The sequence below is a fragment of the Aedes albopictus genome, chromosome 2 (assembly GCF_035046485.1).
Source record: "Aedes albopictus strain Foshan chromosome 2, AalbF5, whole genome shotgun sequence".
Lineage (NCBI taxonomy): Eukaryota > Metazoa > Arthropoda > Insecta > Diptera > Culicidae > Aedes > Aedes albopictus.
Genome location: NC_085137.1, coordinates 195072467 through 195095969, shown reverse-complemented (window position 1 = coordinate 195095969; position 23503 = coordinate 195072467). Strand labels below are relative to the sequence as shown.

The following is a 23503-nucleotide window of genomic DNA, read 5'->3' as shown; positions in this document are numbered from 1 at the left end:
ACATACCAGTTGTTCTAAAAGCTGAACTTGAATATGAGTTACGTTCATATGTATTAATTTAAAATTTGTTAAGAATATCAAAAGTTTTTTTTTTATCCTGGGATGCTCCAGCTAGGTGTTTCAAACTGTCCTGAAGTTAAGTCGTTCAAATCTACATGAATAATTTTATGTGTTTTCGCCAGAAATTATAGCATTACATAATCTGCTGAGATCCGTGAAGTTCTTGAAAGCTGTAATTTCTTTTAAAGACACTATAGAAATATTCCTGGTCAGCCAAGCTACCTTGGAGTTCAGAACTTCTGGTCTACACTTGTAAGAGTAGGCATATCTCTTATACTGAGAAACGCTGCGTAATCAACCGCGGCTACTGGACCAATCTGAAGTCCACTTGAAGTTATTTTAAACATTTGAGACATTCAGGGTAGTCCAAACTGTCCTATAATGAAGTCCTTCAAATCTAGAAGATTGGCTTTATGTATTTTCGCCATAAATAATAGCATTGCATAACCTACCGTGAAGCTCTTGACATCTAAAATGTCATTTATAGACACTATAAGGATATTCCTAGTCAGCCAAACTACCTTGGAGTTCAGAACTTCGAGTCTACACTCGTAACACCAACTTTATCTGTCATACTGAGTAACGTTTCATAATCAATCGCGGATCAACCTCAAGTCTACTATATATCATCATGAGCCTTTGAGACATTTAGGGTCGTCCAAACAGTCCTGAAGTTTAGCTTTTGACAGTAACAGTACTTATTCTCGTAACTTACACATCCAACTGTAATCCCCCTGGCATTTCATGAGTCATTCCAAGATACTTTTGAGATATTCCAGATCAACCAAACTACTTCGGAGACCACAGCTTCAGATCTACACTTGGGGTAATAGCTTTTGTCAGTACGTTAAGTAGTGTTCCATCCTCTGTGATAACCAAAGTTGTTCGAGGAATAATAAGCGTTGTTATATATTTTTGTGATATTCTGGACTATACATACTGTTATGGAGCTTAGTTGATAAAAACAACCACTGAACAATGAGGTGATTTCGTTTTAGATAGTAACGTTACATAACCAAATAGGATCCATAAACCTCTTAACTCTCAAGGGTTAGTTCATGATAGATTTATGATAATTTAGATCATCCAATCTTTCATGGAGTACAAAACTTTATAGCTACATTTGCAATGCTAGGCTGCTTTCAATGGGATTACGGAGGTTTCAGGGACGTTTTGTTGCATTTCACATCAGGGTCGTATCAGAGGGGCTTCAGGGGCATTTAAAATGGATTACGAGGATTTCAAGGGTATGTAAACGGGATTATGAAGGTTTCATGGGCGTTTTAACACATTTCAGGGGTGTTTCAAGGGACTTCAAGGGTTTAATGAAGTGGTCTCTAAAAATCCTTAGAAACTTCCAGAAATGCCTCCGAAATCCTTAAAAAAAATCCCTCGTAACGCACCTGAAACCTTTCCAAACCACCAAAAACGCCTTTATAACGTCTTTAAAATCAGCCAAAAAACCTCTGAAGTTTCTTGAAATGTCATCAAAATCGCCCTAAAACCCCCAGGATACCATGTAACGTACGACTACGACAAAAGGTCGAAGGACAAATGGTCCAAGGGACAAAAGGTCGATGGGACAAAAGGTCGAATGAACGAAAGGTCGAATGAACGAAAGGTCGAATGAACGAAAGGTTGATTAGCACAAGCGATTGAATGGACAAAAGACAAACTGGAAGACATGAAAAGAACCACTTATACCAAAATTGTTCAACAATATAAAAAATATATTGAAAGATAGAGAAGTGTCTACAAAAGTTTGTAATAACTTATATGCAGCAATTTATTGCCACACCGGAATTCAAAATAGATGCCCATAAATGATAGAAAGTAATGTTATTCATTAAATCTAAATGTGGAAAACAATATTCCTTGAAAGAACAGCCTATGTGTAGAAGAAGGATAAATCATAGATTCAAATATTGTCATTTGAAACTTCAATCATTACTGCGATTTTATAAACAGTATGAATTAGAGAAGGACCAAGCTCTGCGGGTATTAAATGACCATACAGAACGAAATTATTTACAAAACGAAATTTACCTATACATTGCCATTCGTAGAAACAATCCACGATGGGATGATCACTAAGGGTAGTCAATGAATATTTCTGCATTACAGTCAAGAAGAACAGCTTTTGAGTAAAAGTAGGCAAAATTTCTGATTAAGAAATAAATTCCTGAAAAAAAAGAATTAAGTAAGAACCAGCTGAAACCTGAAATATGAACCAGCTGGTGCTACAAAAACTTTTGTTTATTCGACGTTTTGTATATTTACCATTTATCCATTCAACCTTTTGTTCCATTCGACCTTTTTTCCCTTCGACCTTTTGTCCTTCGACCATTTGTCCTTTGACCTTCTGCCCTAAAGCCCCAGAGACTATCCCAAACCACAGATAACGCCTCAATCTTACTGAAATGCCTTCGAATCCCCCCTTACACCCCTTCGAGTCCCATGTAACGCACCTGAAACCCTCCGAAATCATCGAAAACGCCTCTGTGAAGCCTCCCAAATCCATCTTAAATCCTCTGGAACTCTCTGCTATACCTTCGAAAACCCCCTCAGACCCTCCGAAAACGCACCTGAAACCTTCTCCGAAAATCCATGTCCCCACATTCTCACTCTTCCGGTTCTCGAATACCCGCATGGTCCAGTTTTCAGAACCACTGGAACCTCAGGTCTACAATTGCGAAACTGTCATTTCATACTTTCATCATCTTGATTTGTGTTACAATCATGATGGCATATGCTGTATTCATGGCAAATAACATTCATGCATCGAGAGTAACATGAAAGTAGTGTGTGACGGCAGTACTGACTGAGAGCACCTGAAACACCCCTGATACGCACCTGAGACCCTCAGGAATGTCCTTGATGCCCCCTAAAGTGCCCTGGAAACCCCTGGAACCCCGTTGAAATGCAGACCTCCAGCTATCCCCTGAAACACCTTTGAATTCCCTGGAATGCACCTTAGTCCCCATAAAACGTTTCTGAGACGCCCTGGAACCTCTCTGAGATCCCCGAAGCACCTCTGAGATCCCCTGGAGCTTCCTTGAATCCCTGGGACGCCATTGAGACACCCTTAAACACCCTTCAGGACTCCCGGCACCCCCTGAAATTCTCTTGAAACGCTCCTGAGACCCACAGGAACTCCCCTGGAATCCCCTGAAACCCCTTGAAGTACTCTTGGGCTCCATGGAACCCCCTTGAGTTGAGACCCCCTGAAATGCCCAAGAAATCCCCTGAAACCTCCCAAAGGCCCTTCCCTTGAGAGGATCCTGACACCTCACATTGGGCAAAATCAATCGAAAAGGTGGAAAAAATTAATAACTTTCTAAATACAATACTCTATATGACCACCAATAGCTCATTCGAAAGCAAATTTTCTCAAGAATTTAAGTTCAGTTTTTCCGTTATTCTACGGCATCTATTATGATTTTAGTAAATCAGGCCAAACATTTCAATAGGTCCTATTCCTATCTGCATTTGAGAGGCTCTCTTTGACCACTTTCTCTTTCAATTATTGCAATGTAATGGCACACTTTTCAACTATTTTTACAGTACAAATCAAAAGACGATTGTTTTGATCATCGTTCAATGCAAGAAGATAATCATAATACAAATAAACATCTGAGACATTAACGAAAGAGAGGGAAACCAAAAAGAGCCTATCTTCTGCAGATAGGACTTTAAACATGTTTGGCCTGAAATATTTCGCTGGGATCTCATCGCCCCAAATCCGTTGGGTAACGTTACACACAGGACGTTATTAAAATGTTGGAATTCAATTGTATCTAGAAAGTTATTATTTTTTGCACCTTTTGGATTGATTTTGCCCAATGTGCACACCCTTGAACGCCACTGAAACCTGCTGGTACTCCCTGAAACCCCGTGGAACCCCCTTGAAACGTCCATGAGACATCACGGTACTCTACAGGGAACCATCTGGGACTACCTGAAACGCCACTGCAACCCTCCTTTGTTCTCCCCTATAAATGCCCCCAGGCCACCATTATTACATTTTATTATGCATAATATTCTTTCTGAAAAGTTTTTTGTAAGGCACACAAAAGGAGCATAAATTAAAAGTGCATGAATAGGGTCTTGTATTATTTGATCAGGAATACCTATTTTGGGCACTTGTCGCTATAACTAAGTCAATTTCAAACCGATTGATTTAAATATTTGTATAGAGTTAGCCATGTGCAGTATCTAACTCTATACAAAAATTCAAATCAATCGGTTTGAAATTGAGTTAGTTATAGAGACAAGTGCCCAAAATAGGTACACTTGCCCAAATGGTGCAAAACCCTATAACCCGCCTAAAAACAAGTCTTTTTCCAATTTATGCAAAATGGTCAAGCTTAACTGGCTTTGCTCCAGAAATCTTCCTTGCGTAAACAGAATTTCTTTCTAGATACACCAAGCTATACTGCCGTGAATCGCATATCAGTCCCATCTTTGCTGGATTTCCTATGCAAATGGGACAGATATGCGATTCACGGCAGTATAGCCTTGTGAACCCAATGTTTTTTTTTTCTTTCAGTAAAAACTAAATATGCAAACTTGCATGTCATGCATCGAGCATGTGTGCTTGTCGACAGCTCAGTCTTTAGGCATCTCTAAACTAACTACCAGAGATGTATGGCAATTTGCTTTAACTTCAGCGTGATTGACAACCAGTAAATGCTCCTCTTGTATCACAAGATCAACTACACTTTCTCTTAGAATCAATGAGATAGCTATTTGAGACAACATAACAGGCAGGCATCTTCTGCTTCTTTATGGCTCGACCATCTCACTGGAACTTGGCCTACCTCTCTTCAACTTAGTGTTCCCTGAGCACTTCCTCAGTTATTAATTGAAGGTTTCTTTTGTTTGCCATTGCATGAATTTGTATATTATGCGGCAAGCACAATAATACACTATGGACAAGGAGTCGATAAAATTTTCCCGACCGAAACGGAAACTGAATCCGCCGTCTCCAGATTGACGATCCATAGCCTTAACCACTAGGCTAACTGGAGACCCAACAAGCAGGCATCTTCAGTGCTTCAGCCAGGTTTCAGAATATCCCAAAAAGTGGCCACTTCCCTGACAGAACCAGGTTCCTGGAACATCCCGGGAAAAGGCCACAGTCAATTCATGATTGATGTCATTACGTTTTGTATCAGAATCTTTCAAAAAGTGGCCACTTCCTTGGTGGTCTTGGTCACTTGTGGCCAAAATGTACTCTGGTGAACTTGTTTTGGAAATTCATGAAATTTGGATTCAGAGCCAACCGTATAGAGGCTACTTCCCCGGAAGACCGGGTTCCTGGAACATCATAGGAAGTAATAAATTTCGCCAAAAGACATTTAGATGTTCCATATGAACTTGTTTGTCAAAAATTGAAAAAAAGCAACTATCTTTTTTTATTTGTTAAAATTTGATTTATGAACAGAAAGGATATCCAATGTATTATCTTTTAGTACAACTCTTCTTTTTGGAGAAGCTTCAAACAGATTGCAATTTCATGTCTCATTTACTGTGAACGAGCTTTGTCAATCAATCAAGGTTCGTCCCGAGCTTTTTAGACGAGAATGACGCTTGCTACGTCAAGTTGCCGAATTCTAGTTAAGTACTTTCTACGCTTAATGTAAGTTCGCGGAAACGCCAGGGAATATTGTTCAGGTATCCAGCCATCCAAGTATACTCTAACTCCTATATTTCAATACCTTACTCATCAAATAATAAGATTAGGTTTCCGATTACGAAATTTTCGACAAAATTAATATCAAATCGATATCTCAAAACCAATTGAAACTTTGGAACCTCCTAGGCAAAAGCAAATCCCAACTCCATCAATGTCCTTTTAACAACGAGAAGTGTTATTGCACTGCCGATATAAAAATAGCGGATTCATTTGTTTTTTTTTTTCTATCTATGATTCTCTCATCCATTCTCTATCTCATATGTCTCGGGAATACTCATTTAATTAGGTCCGACTTCGCAACCATATTTACAGAGTGCGTCGAGGGAGTTTGTTCATGCTACTACAAAAACCGGTTACCTGGAATCACGGCTGCCACCGTTATAAGCGGAAACCGACTAACAGTAAGCTGGTTTTTGCAGTACGAAAATGCCAGTGCCGCAGACCTACCGGATGATGTCGAGCTGCAGTATGTGGATATCACGTAAGTGTTGTTATGAGATTAGTCTACAATGCTAAAACCAGTTCAATTATTTGCTTTGCTCTCTCCCCTACAGAGTGTGGCAGATCGACCAGAAGGGACGTCCCTGGGACGGTCGGGACAGGACGAAAAAACTATCGGCCAACGACACCGGCAACTGGACGTTCGTGATGGACGACATAGTCGGCAACGAGGAGGAACTCGTGACACAAGTGAAACTGTTCGATAGCAGGCGATGCTATACGGAGGCGGATCTTATAACAGGTACGTTGAACAATTGTGAAAACGGTAGTTTGTTTGTAGATGAACCTTAGAGCAGCCCGCTAAGGATTATCTTTAGCCTGTTCGGGTGTTTGTCTAAATAGCGCTTCCACCTTTTAATGAACATATGTGTGTCTGCATAGATGCTTTGGCACGTGTCACAAAGTCTAAATGGAATTCGTTGAGTTTTTGACAGTAGTTCCTCAACCAAGCGCTGCGCTTATTCTATCAAGCGTTGTTTATATTGTTCCACGTTCTGCCTGGTTCCATGCTGCAGCATGACCGCTTCGCTGCGTTTTTTTGTCGCAACACCTCTCTACACTGCTACTAGTACTCCGTTCCACGTATTCGATGGTGCCTTTGATACTCGAGAAAATATTTTTTGAGGTATCTTGTGCAAAAAGTGACGGAACAATATCGATTTTGCATTGGGTCAAAGTTTTTCAGAAGCTTTACCATTTACGACAAAAATAATTCTCAAGCTAACTAGCAATCAGTGGTTCACTCAATAATGATTTGTCTGCGTTGATGTCTATTCCTGCTGACAGCATACCACAAAAACACCGTCGATAAATGAAAGGTTTCCACAGCTTCTGCTGCTTCTGCTCTTCATTCAAATTATATGAACTCAACTTTAAATGGTAAACGGAATAGTACCCCAACCAGATTGTTCCTGTGATGTCTGTGCTTGCTCTCATTAAATGCAATTTAAATTTTGCTGCCGCCAACCTACGCAGCATTTCCGCTTGACTTGAAGGGACAGGAAACTCATTGGAGGTAAAAGGATTACAATCTCCGGTACAAACCCCATGGAAGCACAATTTCTTTGGTGGCAGCGCTGTTTTGAACTTCTTTTTCGCTAGGGGCATCATTTTTTCCCATTCAATCTAATTATTACATTTGTTTTTCCCTTTCCAGATTTCATTTCCAAGGAAAAGGTAAGAAACTTTTTTATATGGTTTGAGGGATATTAACCGTGAATTTATTCGTGATTGATCTGATGGTTTGGCATTTTCTTTTTAGAAGAAAAATGAGAGATGCCAAACCAACAGATGACAGGAAAATATTAATTAAAGCATGTTAATGAGCTTATCAATAATTTTCGTTAATTATTTGCATTCGTTACAGCTGGATACGACACCTGCCGGTAGGTAGCTACAACCAAATTACTAAATAGATTACATTATGATTCAATCAATGGGTTCCGGATCAAAGGAAATTACGCATATTTTTTCATATCATGTAATGTAATTAACTGATAAAAGATCACCATACGACAAAGTTCACAAGAAAGAGGGCTAGCGGTTGAATCAAAACACCTCACGAAGCCAAAGAGAATGGTTCAAAGTGATTTCGGAGAGGTTTCATAGACTTCTATCTTCTATCTTCTATCTTCTATCTTCTATCTTCTATCTTCTATCTTCTATCTTCTATCTTCTATCTTCTATCTTCTATCTTCTATCTTCTATCTTCTATCTTCTATCTTCTATCTTCTATCTTCTATCTTCTATCTTCTATCTTCTATCTTCTATCTTCTATCTTCTATCTTCTATCTTCTATCTTCTATCTTCTATCTTCTATCTTCTATCTTCTATCTTCTATCTTCTATCTTCTATCTTCTATCTTCTATCTTCTATCTTCTATCTTCTATCTTCTATCTTCTATCTTCTATCTTCTATCTTCTATCTTCTATCTTCTATCTTCTATCTTCTATCTTCTATCTTCTATCTTCTATCTTCTATCTTCTATCTTCTATCTTCTATCTTCTATCTTCTATCTTCTATCTTCTATCTTCTATCTTCTATCTTCTATCTTCTATCTTCTATCTTCTATCTTCTATCTTCTATCTTCTATCTTCTATCTTCTATCTTCTATCTTCTATCTTCTATCTTCTATCTTCTATCTTCTATCTTCTATCTTCTATCTTCTATCTTCTATCTTCTATCTTCTATCTTCTATCTTCTATCTTCTATCTTCTATCTTCTATCTTCTATCTTCTATCTTCTATCTTCTATCTTCTATCTTCTATCTTCTATCTTCTATCTTCTATCTTCTATCTTCTATCTTCTATCTTCTATCTTCTATCTTCTATCTTCTATCTTCTATCTTCTATCTTCTATCTTCTATCTTCTATCTTCTATCTTCTATCTTCTATCTTCTATCTTCTATCTTCTATCTTCTATCTTCTATCTTCTATCTTCTATCTTCTATCTTCTATCTTCTATCTTCTATCTTCTATCTTCTATCTTCTATCTTCTATCTTCTATCTTCTATCTTCTATCTTCTATCTTCTATCTTCTATCTTCTATCTTCTATCTTCTATCTTCTATCTTCTATCTTCTATCTTCTATCTTCTATCTTCTATCTTCTATCTTCTATCTTCTATCTTCTATCTTCTATCTTCTATCTTCTATCTTCTATCTTCTATCTTCTATCTTCTATCTTCTATCTTCTATCTTCTATCTTCTATCTTCTATCTTCTATCTTCTATCTTCTATCTTCTATCTTCTATCTTCTATCTTCTATCTTCTATCTTCTATCTTCTATCTTCTATCTTCTATCTTCTATCTTCTATCTTCTATCTTCTATCTTCTATCTTCTATCTTCTATCTTCTATCTTCTATCTTCTATCTTCTATCTTCTATCTTCTATCTTCTATCTTCTATCTTCTATCTTCTATCTTCTATCTTCTATCTTCTATCTTCTATCTTCTATCTTCTATCTTCTATCTTCTATCTTCTATCTTCTATCTTCTATCTTCTATCTTCTATCTTCTATCTTCTATCTTCTATCTTCTATCTTCTATCTTCTATCTTCTATCTTCTATCTTCTATCTTCTATCTTCTATCTTCTATCTTCTATCTTCTATCTTCTATCTTCTATCTTCTATCTTCTATCTTCTATCTTCTATCTTCTATCTTCTATCTTCTATCTTCTATCTTCTATCTTCTATCTTCTATCTTCTATCTTCTATCTTCTATCTTCTATCTTCTATCTTCTATCTTCTATCTTCTATCTTCTATCTTCTATCTTCTATCTTCTATCTTCTATCTTCTATCTTCTATCTTCTATCTTCTATCTTCTATCTTCTATCTTCTATCTTCTATCTTCTATCTTCTATCTTCTATCTTCTGTCTTCTATCTTCTATCTTCTATCTTCTATCTTCTATCTTCTATCTTCTATCTGCTATCTTCTATCTTCTATCTTCTATCTTCTATCTTCTATCTTCCTTTTCTGTTTTCTATTATTTTTTCGTCTATTTTCCATCACATACAGGGGATGGCCAAAATGTTTGGGATAGGCAACTTTTTTTTCTCTCACTAAAAAGTTCAACATGCTATAACTTTTCGTAGAGCGCATCAAAAAATCTCAAATTTTGACTGTTTGTTAACCTACTATATTGGCATCATTGGTACAAATTTGGGCACGATTGATTAATCTTTCGCAAAGTTAGAACCGTTCGGGTAAAACACTATTTTTTAGACAACTCATTTTTGAGCTGTCATATCTCGGAAACCAGTGAACCGAATTGAATGAAATTTTGAACGTACACTAACAATATGTGAATGCTTCACAAACTATTGAAACATAGATACTTTTGAAACGTTGAAAAAAGTTATCATGGATTGACACTTCTTGGATTTTTCTCGCAAAAATGTATTTTTTTTACATCAACGTCAATAAATTTTAGTGTTGATATCCAAAGATTTTCCACTTCTGTTCTCAAATTATATCCAATCAGATATATTAGAGCCTATTAACATTGAAGGAAGAACACATTTAATAATTTTTGTGTGGTATTGTAAATTTGACTTAGTTTCCTCTATATGGGTAAAAATTTCAACCCGGTATAACTTAATTCGCCGTGAGAAAATATTATATTTTATAACGTCGTATTAAGTATCAATATATTGTTGATAAACGTTAAAAAATTAATTCAATTCGGTTTACTGGTTTCCGAGATATGACAGCTCAAAAATTAGTTGTCTAAAAAATAGTGTTTTACTCGAACGGTTCTAACTTCGAGAAAAATTAATCAATCGAGCCCAAATTTGTACCAATGATGCGCATATAATAGGTTGACAAACAGTCAAAATTTGATATTTTTTGATGCACTCTATGTAAAGTTACAGCATGTTGAATTTTTTTGTGGGAGAAAAAAAGTAGCCTATCCCAAACATTTTGGCCATCCCCTGTATCATTCATTCACGTTCATGTCATCGAGTCATTTCCTGAAATTTAAAGCAGGGCACCCGGATGATTCTGAACCCTTGATGCAAGGCTGTATTTCATATGCGCAAAATTGCTGCTGCAGTCATGTAACAAATTGTTTTCTCGAAACTGCCAATTAACCTACATAAACCACGTTAGAATAAGGACGAAACTTTCAAACTAGTAGCTTCTACCTTTTCAAGAAGCCGTTTTTGAACTCATGTGCAAATATAACAACCAGAAGTTCTTTCATTATCTGTTGTGCATTCTAGCTTCCTCTATCAGGCCCTTATTTCACCCAAATCTCGAATGTGTGTGTTCACCACAAATTGTAATAACTTTATTCCCGGTTTTTCTTTCAACGATTGCTCACACGCACAGACTGCACCGGAACGGACTGCCAGTGCCAAGTTCAAAAGCGCACCTCCAACTTCAGCGTGCACACCCACATGGAAGGCCAAAATATGATAGTCAACTGGAGTCTGGAGCAAAGCGCCAACAACGGCGCCCGAACCGCGGAACCGAACTTGGTGAGATTGTCGTAAGTAGATTAACTTCCTTTGTGAGGGCCATATTTTCGAAATGCGATTATTTTTCATGCTGTCGGTAGCGGTTCCAGCATGCTGGTTTCGTACTCTTTGTTTCTTGGTGCAATTATTAATGTTAAAACGGAGAACGATCCACTGTTGACTGAATGCAACTGTTTTTCTACGCCAAATTTGTTCTCATTCTATTCGCCTTTGTCCCTTTGTATTATTATTATTTTGATTTTGTGTTCATATGCCACATTCCGTTCGGTTCCTATGAATGTGGCATACGAACACAAATTCAAAAAATAAAAATACAAGGGACATTTATAAATATACTTGTTCCATTTCAATTCAATAATCGAATTTTTCTTGCACTTTTTTATTAAATATCTCGCATTTTGCACAGGCATTTTCCATAAACAAAAAGGGCAATTTTTATAATCAGTTGGATATGTTTACTCTAGCCTCACTTTTGAGAAGGACCTTTGCAAAAAAAACTATGCAAAGTTTAAAAAAAAATCTTTAAAAAATGTGTCCTGATCAGGGTAAGAAAAACGGATCACGCCGAAAAACAAACGCTTTGTCCTAAGCGGTGCATGTTAGTAACAAAGGCGCTCCGCAACAAACGCATGCCAAGCGATGAGAGCAACAAAACAAACATCGCTTGTCGTGCGTGTGCCGATATTTCGGCTTTTCTGCTGAAATTTTCGACCCACATCGCCGAATTCATGATCATTCGGACAAATTAAGACACTTGCCAACCTCAGAGTCGTGTTTCAGTTGTAAAATAATGCGAAAATCACGATGTGAACAGAACGAGACAAATATCCCTACCGTTTTTGTTGTGAACAAACTCGGGAGCGATTTTGTCATTATCTGCTAACGAAAAAACAAAGCATTGTTGCCGTGCCTTCTTTGTTGCCTATTTTTCGCTTGCGATGCCATATTCTGCGTACACTGGTCCTGATGTGACTGATGAGCTGTTTTCGGCAATATTTTAGATAATACATGGGACTAGGTATATGGAGAACGCATGTATTGAATTTAAAAGTTGCATTTGCCATTCTAGTAGAAAAATAAAACCTAAAACCAATTATTTTGTTTTTCGATATGAATAATATTTTTTATCTGGATATAAATTGCTTTTCTAAACTCTAGCCTAAGAACTGCAAACTACTGACTAGCTCCGGAGAACTTTTTTATAAACATTACGTGAATTAACTTTTTTTTAATTCTTGTTCTTTTTTTTTTTTATTTTGTAAACTTGTAATTCTTTTTCCATGTTTTCGACGGTTTTGCCCATAGTGCAATAGTGGATAGGGTTACCATCCGTCCTGATTTAGCAGGACATGTCCTGATTTTCGATTAATTTTGGCCAAAATTTCTCAACAAATCCGGTAATTTTTTATTCATTTTCGAGAAAATACATGAAATGTCCTGATTTTCTATTCTGTGTTGATGGGAGCCCTAATAGTGGATCTCCCCAAAAACAATCATCATGGCTTGGAAAACGTTCGAAAACGACCGAAAATTGAATATTTTCAGTAAGTTTTATAGTAAAATCACTGTATCTCGGAAACGGTAGCATTAAGCAAAATTTGACCGCAATGCTTTTTTATAGCAAGTTCTGCGTTACTTTCATAAAATCGGATAGAAAAATGTGTTTGAAGCAAATTTTGACAGTTCTCATAAAATCTTTTTTTTTTAAATAAAAATAGATTTTGTGTCCATAATTTCTCACCTTGCAAATTCCTAATTTTCTTCAAGAGATATCTTCCTGGGATTTCTCATAGGATTTCTTGGGGTATTTCTCCTGCAGTTCATCCCAGTATTTTTAAATACTGTAATAATTCTTCTTCTTCTTATTCTTCTTACTTCTTCTTCTTATTCTTCTTCTTCTTCTTGGCGTAACGTCCTCATTGGGACAAAGCCTGCTTCTCAGCTTAGTGTTCTATGAGCACTTCCACAGTTATTAACTGAGAGCTTCCTCTGCCAATGACCATTTTGCATGCGTATATCGTGTGGCAGGCACGAAGATACTCTATGCCCAAGGAAGTCAAGGAAATTTCCTTTACGAAAAGATCCTGGACCGACCGGGAATCGAACCCGTCACCCTCAGCATGATCATGCTGAATATCCGTGCGTTTACCGCCTCGGCTATATGGGCCCTAAATACTGTAATAATCTGTATCTGAAACTCTTCCGGAATTTCTCTCCAAGCAGCGCATAATTCACAGAATAGCTACTGCAGCGCAAGTTTTGATTGCCTAATTTGTTACTGTGATTCAGCTCTAGCATTGTGTTAAGTAAGTCACAATAGCTTCTGTCACGCTATCGTGACTCTTCTGTAATAGGTGTTCTGCTTGGAGCAAAATATCTTCCTAGGAATTCTCCCGAAAACTCCCAGAAAGTATAACGGGTCTAAATTGAAAAAAAAATGAGCGGATAACAAGAAATTCAGGGAAGTATGCTGAAACGAATTCAAGAAAAAAAAAATTCGAAAAGAACTCTGAGAGAAGCCTCTGCGGATGAAATCTACAAACTATACGAACTATATGGAAAATTCCGATTGAAATTTTGGAAGAAGCTCCGGAAGAAATTTCGATAAAAAACATCCAGAAAAAAATCAAGAGCGGTGAAAGAATATCAGAAAGGTCAAAGAACTCAGGAGAATATTATGGGCGGCAGTATTAGAAGAAACCAAAAAGAACAGGAGCAGCTCTGGAAAACTTCATGGAAGGAATTCCTGTAAATTCTAGGAAGAACTTTGTGTACCGTTAAAATCTAGAAATTACTAATGCGTGCTAGAAGTTATGTGCACATAACACGCCATTGAACATCGACTTTAAAAATCCATATTTCCGATAAAAAAAATCTCCTACATTTACAAATTGGAAGATCCTTGAAGCAAGCTTTAGTTTTTGGTTAAACTTTTATGCCTTGCTTCAAATATCTCCTAAAGGTGCTGAAACTACTGCGTTAATAAATTTTAAAGCACGTCTAGTTTGAAATATTTTGAAAATTTTGTTTTTATTTAATTTTCGTAAACGTGAAAAAATAGCCTTTTTTCTTGACATCTTTGAACCCAGCGTGTGATTCTACACTAAAATTGATCATCGGGTGGTAAATTTTTGAGAATATGATTAAAAAAATCCCAATTATTTTCTGTTACGGTCGCCATGTTATGTCAAACTATTGTCCCGTTTTTATTTATAAAGCAGTTCCACGCAAAATCGTCGATAAACAGCAGAAATTTTACTCAATCTGCTCCGATGTGGATGAAATTTTGCTAACTTTTTAGAAGGACGCATGTGCTTTTGACATGAGTGTTTTTTTTTTAAAAACTGTAACTCGGTAACCATTTGTTATAGAGAAAAATGTTTGACAAAAATAGTAGTGTACCAAATGAGGTTTTTGAAAAATATAAATTGAAAAACAAGTTTTGATATTTCACGAAAGAAAAATCATATTTAAACAAAAAACTGTAATTCCCAAAATACGTCTTTTAATTCTTCAGAGTATAAAGAAAAAGCTGATGTTATAAGAATAAAACATGGAGCAAAAAATATTTAAAAAGGTTTTTCTTATATAAACTTTGGGTGGGTTTTGAAAAAATAAGTTCGATTAATAGAAAATATGTGTCGATGCCAGAATATGATTCTACAAAAATAAATCATAATGCTTATAACAATGATCTTCCCAAAAGTAATCGTTTTTGAAATATTTGGGATTGAATTTTTCAAGTTTATAGGTGACATAATGCGCCCTTTTCTTCATTTACCCGTGAAGCTTTTTCAATAGCAGGGTGGAACGACCTGAAAAACCTAGAACTATCATATCAGGGAATTCCATTTACCCTGGAAAAAAAAACCTGGAATTATCAAGGAATTCTGGAGTCAATCAATGATTTCTCGGTGATAAGAAATGTTTATTGAAACTAGTTTGAACTAGACAAGACCAATATAAATTATCTTTGAGATTAGAGACGAACCAGCCAAGGGCTGAAAGTCTCTCAAATAAAGGTAAATCAATCAATCAATGTTTGAGAAATTCTGGGGTAATATATAGAGACAGATTGCATTTCTTGAACAAAGTTTCTTAACAACTCATGTTGTCGATTTTGATAGATTCTCGGTAAGCGTTGGCAACCATAATTGAGGGGTCATTTTTAATAGTACATTGATGGCTATCTTTTAAAAACTAACCTGAAACGCTTCAAGATGTTTTTGATTACTAGTGGATCTTGAAAATAAAAACCAAGTAATTTTTAGGAGAGAATTCTAAATTTAAAAAAAAAAACAAAAACCGCGAGTATTTGCTTGAGAAATCTTTCAGTGGATATCAAACTTATTTTTGAAGGGAATCATGAGAAAGTACATAAAATACGGTTTTCTGAAATAGCTAGAGAAATTCTTGGTTCACGAACTAATTGAACGCAGAAACCAGTAATACATAAATCAGACAAAAGTGTTAAACAGTGTTCTAGCATATCTAGAGGATCAATAGAGAACAAGAAATCCCGGAAAAAAAACTAGTGAAAATGTTATCATAATTATTCGAGTTATTCAAAAGATGAGCTAGTGTAACTCCTGGTGACAATCTTAAAAAAATCTGACGCATTTGCTTGAGTAATTTCTGTTACATTCTTTGGGTACAAACCGTAAGGAAATTTTTGGGAATTTTTCTCGGCAAACTTTTGTACGTCCTTCTTGACGAATTTCTAGGTAACCCCTGGAAAAGTATATCGTACAAATCCCTGATCATCATTAAGCCTTTTTTTAAAAAACCTTTAATAGGAATTGTAGGTATAACTTCTGGAAATATATGGTTGAACTTTTTTTCTGAATGGATAAATATTTGTTGATAGAATATAGAAGAATCAGTGGGATTTTTTGTAAGAGGTTCTTGTATATACTTTTGGAAAAAAATTTGTAATCATACTTGTAAAGAAAATAAATAAAAAATCCATGGAGTTTTAAATGAAATGTTGCAAAAAGTTCTTTATTTCCATTTAAAATTTTCTACGAGATTTACTTGAGGAGAATTGTTTTCATAACGTGTTTCTACAAGACGTTGTCATTTTATGCCACCATAAATTCATACAAGATTTTTGTAGAAATTTCTTGAAGATTCTTACCAACATCTCAATGAATTTCAATAATAAAAAATCTACCTTGAACTTACTATTAATTGACAAAAGTTTTAAAAAGTCCATTGCACTAAATTTATTTTGAAAACCTAAAATTACCTATCTGAAAAATCCGCAAAAACTGGTTGGAGCTACTCCAATTCTGCCAGTATTTCTACTCTGGATTCTTCTTTGCTTAATTTTCTTTGAGCTAAAATTTCTTCTGTAATGTATCTTGGCGTTCAGTCTTATATCCTCAGTCAAAACAGATTAATTTTCTACTGTCCGACGTTAATCTGTTTTGACTGAGGATATAAGGGGCTGTCCATAAACCACGTGGTCATGAGGGGGGGGGGGGGTTCGGCCAATGACCATTTTGTATGGACGAATAAAAAAATTTGTATGGACTATTGAATACGCGGGGGGGGGGGGGGGGGGGGTTGAGAAGTCCCAAAAAAATGACCACGTGGTTTATGGACAGCCCCAAAGACTGAACGCCAAGAAACATTCCCCAAATAAACATCACTCGGTCCTAGCCCATTTCTTCTGTAATTTTTCACGAAATTGCATACTAGAATTTTACCAGTTCTTTCTCCCATATCTAGAATTTTCTAAGTACTTTCCTCTTGGGGTTTTTGTTATTTTTTTCCAATTTTATTCAGGATTATTGCAGGATTTTCATTCGAGTTTTTCACAGCGTTTTTCTCGGATATTTTCCTAAATTCAACCCAAAATTCAGATCCTTCCTTCATGATTTCTTAGGCAGAATTCTCAATACAAAAACTACAGGAATTGTTGGAACGTAAAAAAATTAAAGTATCCAGGATGAGCTGCAGCAGCAAATCCGTGAAAAATCACACAAAAGAAAATTCATGAAAAATCGTGTAAACCTGGACTAAACCAAGGAGGAACTTTGAATGATAGATGTATTGATAAAGACCCCTACAATTTATTCTAGAAGTTTCCCCACGATTTCGTCTGAAGATAATTCCAAAATTTCTCCCACAATTCTTCTTGTAATTTTTCCTGGAAATGCTTCCAGCATTTTTGATTAAATTTCTACAGGGGGAACTTCTGCAATTCTTAAATCATACCTTAAAAAAAAACTTTCAAAGAATTCTGTATGGCACCTCGTGCAGATCGTTTTGGAAAATCCCACACTTGTACGAATTTTATTTCGCTATTTCTGGATTTTGTTCCGTGTTGCCGAAGTTCTACAATTTCCTCAGAAATTGGGATTTCTCCCAAAACTTCTGTATTCTTGAATTCTTCCGAAATTTCTTCAAAAAAATTACCAAATTTTCTTCCTAGGAATAATTCTGGGACTTCAAGAGGTATTCTAGGGAATCTGGTATCCTGAGAGGAACTCTGATGGGAGTTTTGGAAGAAACTCTAGGAAAAATCCATAGATATTGCTGGATATATTCTACAGAGAACTATGGAGGAATTCTTTGAAAAACTCTGATCAGAAAATCCTTTAAGATTACTGAAACAAATCTTAAATTTCTTCCTCAATTTATTCTAGAGGAAAACTGTTGAAGAAATCGAACAAGTTCCTCCCAGTGTTTCTCCACTCTAGTCTTCAAATTCTTCCTAGGTTTCTACAAGAGATATCTTCTGGGATTTGCAAAATCTCACTGCATTTATTTGCTTCGCATTTCTAAACTGAGAGGATAACTTTACACTAAAAATTATTATTATTATAATTATCTTTATTATCGAGAATAGCATAGCATAGCATAGCATAGCATAGCCGACCGTACACATCCTGGGGTGGCTGTCGATAGAGAAGCTTAATGCGCCAGAAAAGTTGCCTGGGACTTGACAAACCTTTCATTTAACGAACTCTCGACACCTGGCCAGGTCCTTACGATCAGCGGGGATGGGGAGGAAATGTTGATTAGATATCTACTCAGAATATGTCCAAGAACTTGGCCCACTTCATAGATATCTGGAGTTGGAAATTGGATAGGGTTTAATGGGGTGCTTTCCTTGGCGAGAATACACTAAAAATAATAATCCGCTTACCGAGTCCAAAAAAAAAATATGAATCACTATTATAGAAACATAAAGATAAAAATAACTGCCAGGAAATTTAAGAACTTTCCAGAAAATAACTGTGGGCACGTGTACCTTTTGATCGGCAAACCATGGTAAAATATCTGTTCATGAACAATTCTGAATAATTATGAAGCTGTTCCACTTTTAAAGCCTAACAAAATTCTACCAAATGAAATGATGATTCAAATAGATTTTACCAATGAACATGCATTAGACATTCAACCAAAAACAAACATAAACGGGAAACTAATTTTATTCATTTTTTAAATAACACAAGTACAATTGAAAAAATCTACTGTAAATAATTGGGTTTCCTTTGTAGTTCCGAACTTAGCGCATGGCTCTACACTAAAAATGGTTATTAACTATTCGAGTTTAAAAATGCTATAAACTAGTGTTATTGAGACATTTGAGAATGAAGATCAAGATGAAAAATAAAACTGTCACGGTCGCCATGTAATGCTAAAGTCTTCCCGTCATAACCTGTTACGTCTCAGATCATTTCTAAGAAGGTGAGGCACTCTTCGGTGGTTTTCATACATGTGTTTATTATTAGCGTGCATTCTTGGTAATCGTCAAAGTTTTGAACCCGTGGGATAATGCGTAATACAATAATTCTATTTTTGCTTACCGTTGTAAGGGTTGATCATTGAAATTACTAAGAAATTGGAAAGCGACGATTTAGTGGAAATAACTGAGTACGGGCGCGTGCATAGTACAATTTGGTCAGCAAACGATGGTAAAATAATCGGTTGATGCAAATTTTACAATTATGAAGCTGTTACACTTTTGAAGCCTAACAAATTTCTACTAAATGAAATAATGATCCAAATTGATGAGAATTCTATTTTTAGCAATGAACATGACGGATTCCGCATTAGAGACTCCCCCAATTCCAAATTTTAACGGGAAACGAATTTTATTCATTTTTTTTATAAGACAAGTACAATTGAAAAAAAAACTTGCATTTTCAAACTCAGCGTTGAGTCATGTGCGGTAAAAGTGGTCATCAGGTAACCGAGTTAAAATATACTATAAGCTAGTGTTTTTGAGACATTTGAGAATGAAGATCAAAATGAAAAAAAAAAAAAAAAAAGCTTTCAGACAATGTTAGTCCTGTCACGGTCGCCATGTAATGCTAATGCGTTATCGTCTTTACCTGTAACGCCACGGAGCATTTCCAAGAATGCGAGACACTCTTCTGAGGTATGTGATGTTAAAAAACGATTGAATTATATTTTAGTTGATAAAGTTTGATCTTGTTAAAGAAAACTAGAAAAATTGCATGTTCTCTCGTGTGCCACATTATCATGCATATGCTTATTATGAGCGTGCATTCTTGGTAATCGTAGTTCGTTTGGCAACGGTTTTAGACAGTGGCTTGCGTAATATGATAACTCTGTGTTTACTTACCGTGGTGAGGGTTGACCATTGAAATTACTTAGAATTTGGAAAGCGACGATTTAGTGGAAATAACTGAGTGCGAGCACGTGTACAGTTTGGTCAGCAAACCAAGGTAAAATAACCGTTCAGGAAAATGTGAAAACTCTAAAGCTGTTACACTTTCGAAGCCCAACGAAATTCTACTTAATCCTTCGGTTATCGTCCAATTAGCTTACTGTCGTTTAATGAAGGGATAAAATGATGATTCAAATTGATGAGAATTCTATTTTTTGCCCATGAATTCCGCTTTAGACATTTAACCAATCATCACTTTCAACTGGAAACGAATTTTATTCATTCCACTCTTGTAGCGCTTCTCGACACAGAAAAAGCTTTTGCTACTGTTTGACATCAGATATTCATCGAAAAGGGAAAATTTCCATTATCAGAGCATTTCCACCGAAAATTACGATTTTATCTTTTACCCTCTTTTTGAATTGGGGTCATTTTTTGACCCAAACCGAACACTACGTCAGCGAGCTGTTCCCAACGTGATGCAATTGGAAGGGTAAATTTAATTTTAGTATAATTTGATTTATCTCAAATTTTGCATAAGCACTTTTACCAAAACTGACAATTGGCAAGATCAGTTTGCCACCTTCATACATGTGCTCTGATAGATAGTAGCAAAACAGCCGGATATAAATTGTCGAAGTAATAAGATTGATGTGAGAAATAGATCATTTTTCAATTTTTCTTCAAATAAACTAAAATAACTGAATTAATCTTACGAACAATTTCATTTCCTGTGGAATGTTCACCAAGGTTCATCCTATGAATCATAAACGTTCATATTTTTATGTTATTCAGTATATTGAATCTGGAGATATGGCTTTTCAAAAATGGCTATCAGATAATAATATATCTTACTAGAAGTGACTCAACTACATCTAAAATATTTAAATTTTGCCCATTTTTGGACCAGTAATAAACAACTAGTATTTGAGAATTTGAATCTTTTGAAAAGTGTAAATTTTGTCTATCCCGATCATTTTGTCTATTCTATAAAATAAACACTAGCTCTTTCGCAGTTAGTACAAACGCACAAAACGTATCATTTATCAGTGTCAAGAAACTACAAAAAAACACAATTCCTTACCAAAATATTGTATTATTCTTCACAGATTAGATGGCCCAGAGCGGGGTAACGTACTTACCAAAGCAGTTCGATGGACCGAGCAACCAGTTCTACTGAATTTCGCTCAACAGGATGCTGTCGGTGCATCGCTAATCCTAAGGTCAACCATGGTGGACGCGAACGGATGTGAAGTAAACGCATTGCCGTTGAGTGGTAAGTAGTTCGTACAGTTCCGATCAAACGTTTGGGGTCATTTCCTCAAAAACATGTTATGTATTGAATCCAAATCTCCGCCAATTTGCGTCTGATTTCAAAAATCTAGGTCTCCATCAAAAGAAATAAGTCAAAGAAACTGTCGCTGGTAACCTATCAGCGGGTACTCCCTCGAGTATAATGACTAGCGTGTGTAAGGATTTAGAGTAAGGGAAATGTCAGTTTAAGTGTTAAAGAGTATTGATGCTCAGAATTGTTTATTAGATTTTTAAGTATTACTTATTTCCTTATTTATTCACTTTAACAATCTACTATACCGAAATATTTGGTTTTGGTCTAAAAATAATTTTTCGTCATCTTAAATCGATTAAAACATGTTTTGGAAAGTGATTCTTTTGATTTTGCGATTTTGCGAATTTTTGTAATTATATATTCATTTATTTTATTTTTTTTTTTTTGAGCATTGCTACACTTTTATATTACTTTTATATTGGAAGTCTATTTAGGTTACTGTTTTTTAAGGTGAACCTAATTCTTAAATAATATTCGTTATTTTTATTTTTCATGGAAAACTACATGAAAAGCATTGACACTCCGAATACCATGATAAAAAACTTTACGCGGAATACCGTGATCAGAAAAAAAAAGTTGGAACTTTTACTTTGAGAAGTTCGTTCTCAGCCGCCTGTGAACCGATTTTCAATTTTCTTTCAGGGATCTTTCACCCAACTTTTCTTCTTTTATTTTAAACAAAATTCATGATAAAATTGATATTTTTTAGTTTGCATGCCAAATTTAAGTCGTGACAACTTAAAATGACTGCAAAACGTGTTTTCTGCTAATAAGGCATAGTGTAGAGGTAATAATAAATGTTCGCAACTATTTTGAACATCCCTAGCTACGATCAATTGCAGCTTTCGACTAACAAGCGCTCCAGTACTCTTGCCAAGCATCCTAGCGGGTTAGGGTCTTCGGCAAAATTGCCAAGAATGATTGGTGCTACATTTTTACTGATCTAGATAAGTTTTATCTTTCAATACGATGCTCTAGAATGCTCGGTATGCATTAGACTGGGTCAACAAAGTCGATGTTTCGTAAAAAAGCTTTTTCGATTCATTTTAGCGTCCAAAGTAACTGTGCAAAATTTGGGAGCGATTGCACACTGGGCCACGAGCGGGATCTAGCAAGTAAAAACCTCTAGCGTTTTGGGAGTACATTTTTTTGAGTTGGTGTCTTCTGAGACTTGTATTTATTTTACCTGTACTTTAATGTGGTGAAGAAAATTAGTTGGTAATTTTGCCGCATAGGTGGCGCTGCGATACTAACTTTTTTATCTTACGTCCTAGAGGTTTCCCGTCTTCTGCAAAGTTGTAGAGCGTGCAAAAATAAATAAAGTCGCCGAAAACACCAAAGTTGTGTGACTTCAAATAACAAAGTTATAATAAAAATAGTAAAATTTACGTGAAAATCACGTTTTCATGACTATTTTTAATGTTTATCGCAAATTTATCAATTTTAACACTTCACACGTGTTAATCAAAGTGGCCTGTGTCTGATGATACCAACTTAACAATTTTTTAGGACCTTTAAAATGATTTTTTGGGCATAATAGTAACAATTACTATGATTTTTACTAGCAGTTTTTTCAAAAAGCTGCAAATTTCGGATTAAATTGATGCTTGCTTCAAAATGTACCACTCAAGATCTATTAAATCGGAAAGTTTGCCGGAGGTATAATTTGGTGTTTTTGAGATATCTTGTTTTAAAATATTGATGCTTTTATACCTAAATTATTTTGAAAGAGATGCAAATCTTTATTCCGGAGTTAGACCCTCACGGATCACTTTTAAATAAAAAGTTTTATGTTTACCCAACGCCTTAATTAATTGAAATTGAAACGTTTTGTGTTTAATTGTCTTACGCATCAATGTATTGAATCGACAATGCACATATATGTATTGGTATATTGAAAGAAAAAAATAATGCTTTTTGATCCTGTGTGAGCGACTTACGTTAGTGCAAAGTTCCGGTATACCAATCCGTGGAATCAATAATGATTTTCAGTTAACTCAACGTATGTTTAGATGGATATTAATGACATAATGGAAAAAAAAACTTAGCTCATCAATGCCGTGTCATTAATTGGCACTGTGACTTAGTAAGTAAAGCACTTGTATAAGAGTCGTGAATTCAAATCTCATCTTGAGCTGAAGATTTTTTTTATAATATAACCAATAATTTATTCATTTTTACGTATGTACGTTGAGTTAACTGAAAATCATTATTGACCACACGGATTGGTATTACGAAACTTCGCACTTGCGTGAGTCGCTCACACAG

The 23503-nt window shown here is 35.7% G+C and overlaps 1 protein-coding gene across 1 annotated transcript in view; it reads left to right on the top strand.

The window, feature by feature from the left end:
* The window catches only part of LOC109409635 (platelet-derived growth factor receptor beta), a gene marked incomplete in the record, with an annotated part of 434203 nt that overhangs the window by 296182 nt on the left and 114518 nt on the right, over positions 1-23503 (top strand). The window contains 6 exon segments of the mRNA XM_062850911.1: positions 6071-6239; positions 6313-6500; positions 7416-7435; positions 7626-7644; positions 11092-11251; positions 20997-21163. Of these exon segments, the coding sequence (XP_062706895.1) occupies positions 6071-6239; positions 6313-6500; positions 7416-7435; positions 7626-7644; positions 11092-11251; positions 20997-21163 (723 nt within the window).